The 3,421-nt window shown below is 38.0% G+C and overlaps 1 protein-coding gene across 5 annotated transcripts in view; it reads left to right on the top strand.

Moving 5' to 3' along the window:
* The window catches only part of LOC110308528 (zinc finger protein 58-like), a 12,385-nt gene extending 9,263 nt beyond the window's left edge, over positions 1-3,122 (top strand). For all 5 annotated transcript variants that reach the window (XM_029468360.1, XM_021180974.2, XM_029468357.1 and 2 more), the window contains exon 4: positions 1,492-3,122. In XM_029468360.1, coding sequence (XP_029324220.1) covers positions 1,492-2,609 — 1,118 coding nt within the window. In that variant the 3' untranslated portion in view covers positions 2,610-3,122. The remainder of the gene's footprint in view (positions 1-1,491) is intronic.
* Positions 3,123-3,421: the final 299 nt, after the last annotated feature.

Below are 3,421 nucleotides of genomic sequence, written 5' to 3'. Positions count from 1 at the left end.
AATTTTGGCATGTGCAGAGCACTGTCTAATGGAAGGTATAAATTTGTCTCTCCTTCCAATATTTTCTCCATGAATGAATTACATTTGTATTTATCATGAATACAAGTACAGTTCTGGTCATATTAAGGATAGATAATCATTTAAAATGTGACTCATCCTTAACTATACTCATTATTAATATTATCTTCATTGTAACACCTTACAATTAATTAGTGGCTCTCATAGGATTACAATGTAATAAATGAAAGTAATTTATCTCTGTTAAAAATTTCAGCCTCAAAAAAAAAAAATCATTCTTCTGATACCTTGACATTAGTGGTTCTCAACTTTCATAGTGCTAGACCCTTTAATACACTTCCTAATGTTGTAATGACCTTAACCACAAAATTGTTTTCTTTGCTACTTCATAATTGTAAATTTGCCTGTCAAGGAGTCTTGAGAACTGTGAGGAGTTGAGATCGGGGTGGATTGCAACAAGCCCAGTGGGGGCGCAGAAAGGGGTTAGTGGGGAGGTGGGGGTCGTGATCTGGCTTAATTCTGAGTTAAGTGCCAGGAAGAGGAATGTCTTCTAAGGGAACTTAGGCACTGCAAGGTTCTGTATGACTAAGATCTCCCCTACTATGATACTTGATGAAGGAAACATTCTTTCCTCATCCAAACTGCTTTATTCATGGAGGATAAAGATGCATTAGTCTTACTTAGGGTTGAACAGGGATTAAATACCTTTTGCAGAAGGGATTCCTAGAAAGGGAAGCTCATTGACTAAACACTCAGGGCCTATCTAGATACCTCTTTAGCATGGAGAACTCTAGATTCTCCGCTAAGTGACTGGTTGCCATGGTCCTCTTAATAGGGTGTCCTCGTCATTAGGACAGGGACCTAGTTCTAACTCATGCTGTTCTCAGTTATGAGTTTGATTGGGGTTCTGAAGTAGCTGCTACTTTACCAGTTCTTCTGTGTAATGACACAGTCCATGGCCTTACAATTTGTATTAGTGAGTCATCTCATCAAACTGCTGTGTGAATTATAAAAATATCTTCTAATTTTTTTCCTGTGACATATTCAATAATAAGGATTTAAATATATAATAAATTTTGTTTTTATTTTGATGATGGCCCAATCCCACAATCACAATCGGCTTTCTCTTTTTCAGGCTACACTACTTGATACCTTCATGGGTGTCCAGCTATATCATATTTGTATTGTTTAATAGGCTTATTGCTGTTACTAAAATGACCTGACAACTTACTTAGCTATTTAATTTTGAAAAATATGACATTATGTCTATGTTTCATTTGGTTCTACAGTTATTCCACTAGAAGGATAGATCAGATCACCTACTATATTTTTTGACTTATATTTAGTGCCTACACCAAATTAGATTTTCATTTATGGTTAAATATATGTGAGTAAAGGTCACTATTTTAAAGATAATCATTCTAAGTATGATGAATATTTCTCACATTTTGTTTGTGAACTCTTGCTCAACAGGAACAACAGGCAATGAATTTAACAATCACAATGAGGCCATTGATCACAACTCTCTAAGTATGCAATGCCAGAGAATTCATACAGGAGAGGAACCCTACTACTTTGAAGACTGTGGTAAGGCCCTTAGTTCTCAGGCAACACTTTCTGTACTCCAGAGACGTTATAGTGGAGACAAACCCTACAAATGTAAAGAATGTCATAAAACACTTAGTAGTCGCTCATCACTTTTAATACACCAGAAATATCATACTGATGAAAAAACCTACAAGTGTGAAAAATGTGGCAAACAGTTTTTGCGTTCCTCACATCTTCAGCATCATCAAAAAATTCATACTGGAGAGAAACCATACAAATGTGAAGAGTGCGACAAAGCCTTTCTTCATCACTCATATCTTAGGAAGCACCAGGCAGTTCATACTGGAGAGAAACCCTACAAGTGTGAAGAGTGTGGAAATTCATTTTACTATCCTGCAATGCTGAAGCANCATCAAAGAATTCATTCTGGAGAGAAACTTGACAAGTGTGAAGAATGTGGGAAAGTATTTTCCTCTGCTTTCTTTCTTAACCAGCATAAGGGAATTGATTCNATAGAGAAAAGGTACAAGTGTGAAGAGTGTGGCAAATCCTTTTGCTATCGTTCATACCTNAGGGAACATTACAGAAGGCATTCTGGAGAATATCCCTACAAGTGCGAAGAATGTGGAAAAGGGTTTTCCCGTTCCTCAAAGCTTCAGGAACATCAAACAATTCATACTGGAGTTAAACCTTACAAGTGTGAAGAGTGTGGGAAATGTTTTTCCTCTTTTACGTCCCTTAAAAGACATCAAATCATCCATTCTGAAGATACTCCCCATGAGTGTGTAGAATGTGGCAAAAGGTTTTCTAGTTCTTCCCGCCTTCAGGAACATCAGAAAATTCACACGGAAGAGAAGCCATACAAATGTGAGGAATGTGACAAAGCCTTTCTTTATCACTCGTTTCTTAGGAGACACAGAGCAGTTCACACTAGAGAGAAACCCTACACGTGTGAAGAGTGTGGGAAATGTTATACCTCTTTCACATCCCTCAAAAGACATCAAACAATCCATTCTGTAGACATTCCCCATGAGTGGGTATAATGTGGCAAAAGATTATCTTGTTCTGCATGCCTTCTGGAACATCAAAAAATCATAGAGGAAAGAAACCATGTGAAGACTGTCATAAAGCCTTTATTACACATTTCTTAGGAGACACAAGGCTGTTCATACTGAAGAGAAAACCTACACATGTGAAGAGTATGGCAGATGGTTTTCGTTTTCTTCAGCCCTTAGACGACATCAAACAATTCATTGTGAAGGCAGTCCCTACAAGTGTGGGGAATGTCGCAAAGCCTTTTCTACACTGTCTACTCTTACAGAACACAAGTTTGTTCATTCTCTAGAGAAACTGTTGAAGTAGGAACAAGGTGGGAAAGCCTTGTCTTCTAATTCTTTCCTGTTTTGATACAAGTTGAGTCATACTGGAGTGAAATCTTACCAGTGTGAAAAATGTAGGAAAATGTTTGACTCTACTTCACAACTGAAGAAACAAACAAAAAAAACCTCAGTGGTAAGAGAAAGCATGGAGTCAGGCATGGTGGCGCACACCTTTAATCCCAGTACTTGGGAGGCAGAGGCAGGCCGATTTCTGAGTTCGAGGCTAGCCTGGTCTACAGAGTGAGTTCCAGGACAGCCAAGGCTACACAGAGAAATCCTGTCCCAAAAACCAAAAAAAAAGAGAAAGCATAGAAATGTGATGGATGTCGAAGAGCCTTCTCCATTGACTGTTACCAGCTACAGTAGTTCCTACTGGAGAGTAACGCCACAAATGTGAAAAGTGGCAAAATGTTTTACTCTAGAGTTTAAATTCCAAAATATTCACACTGGAGAAAAACCATACAAGTATGAAGAGT

Source organism: Mus caroli, chromosome 13 (genome assembly GCF_900094665.2).
Source record: "Mus caroli chromosome 13, CAROLI_EIJ_v1.1, whole genome shotgun sequence".
NCBI lineage: Eukaryota > Metazoa > Chordata > Mammalia > Rodentia > Muridae > Mus > Mus caroli.
The sequence above is the reverse complement of the archived record's forward strand: the minus strand, read 5'-3'. Positions and strand labels throughout refer to the sequence as shown.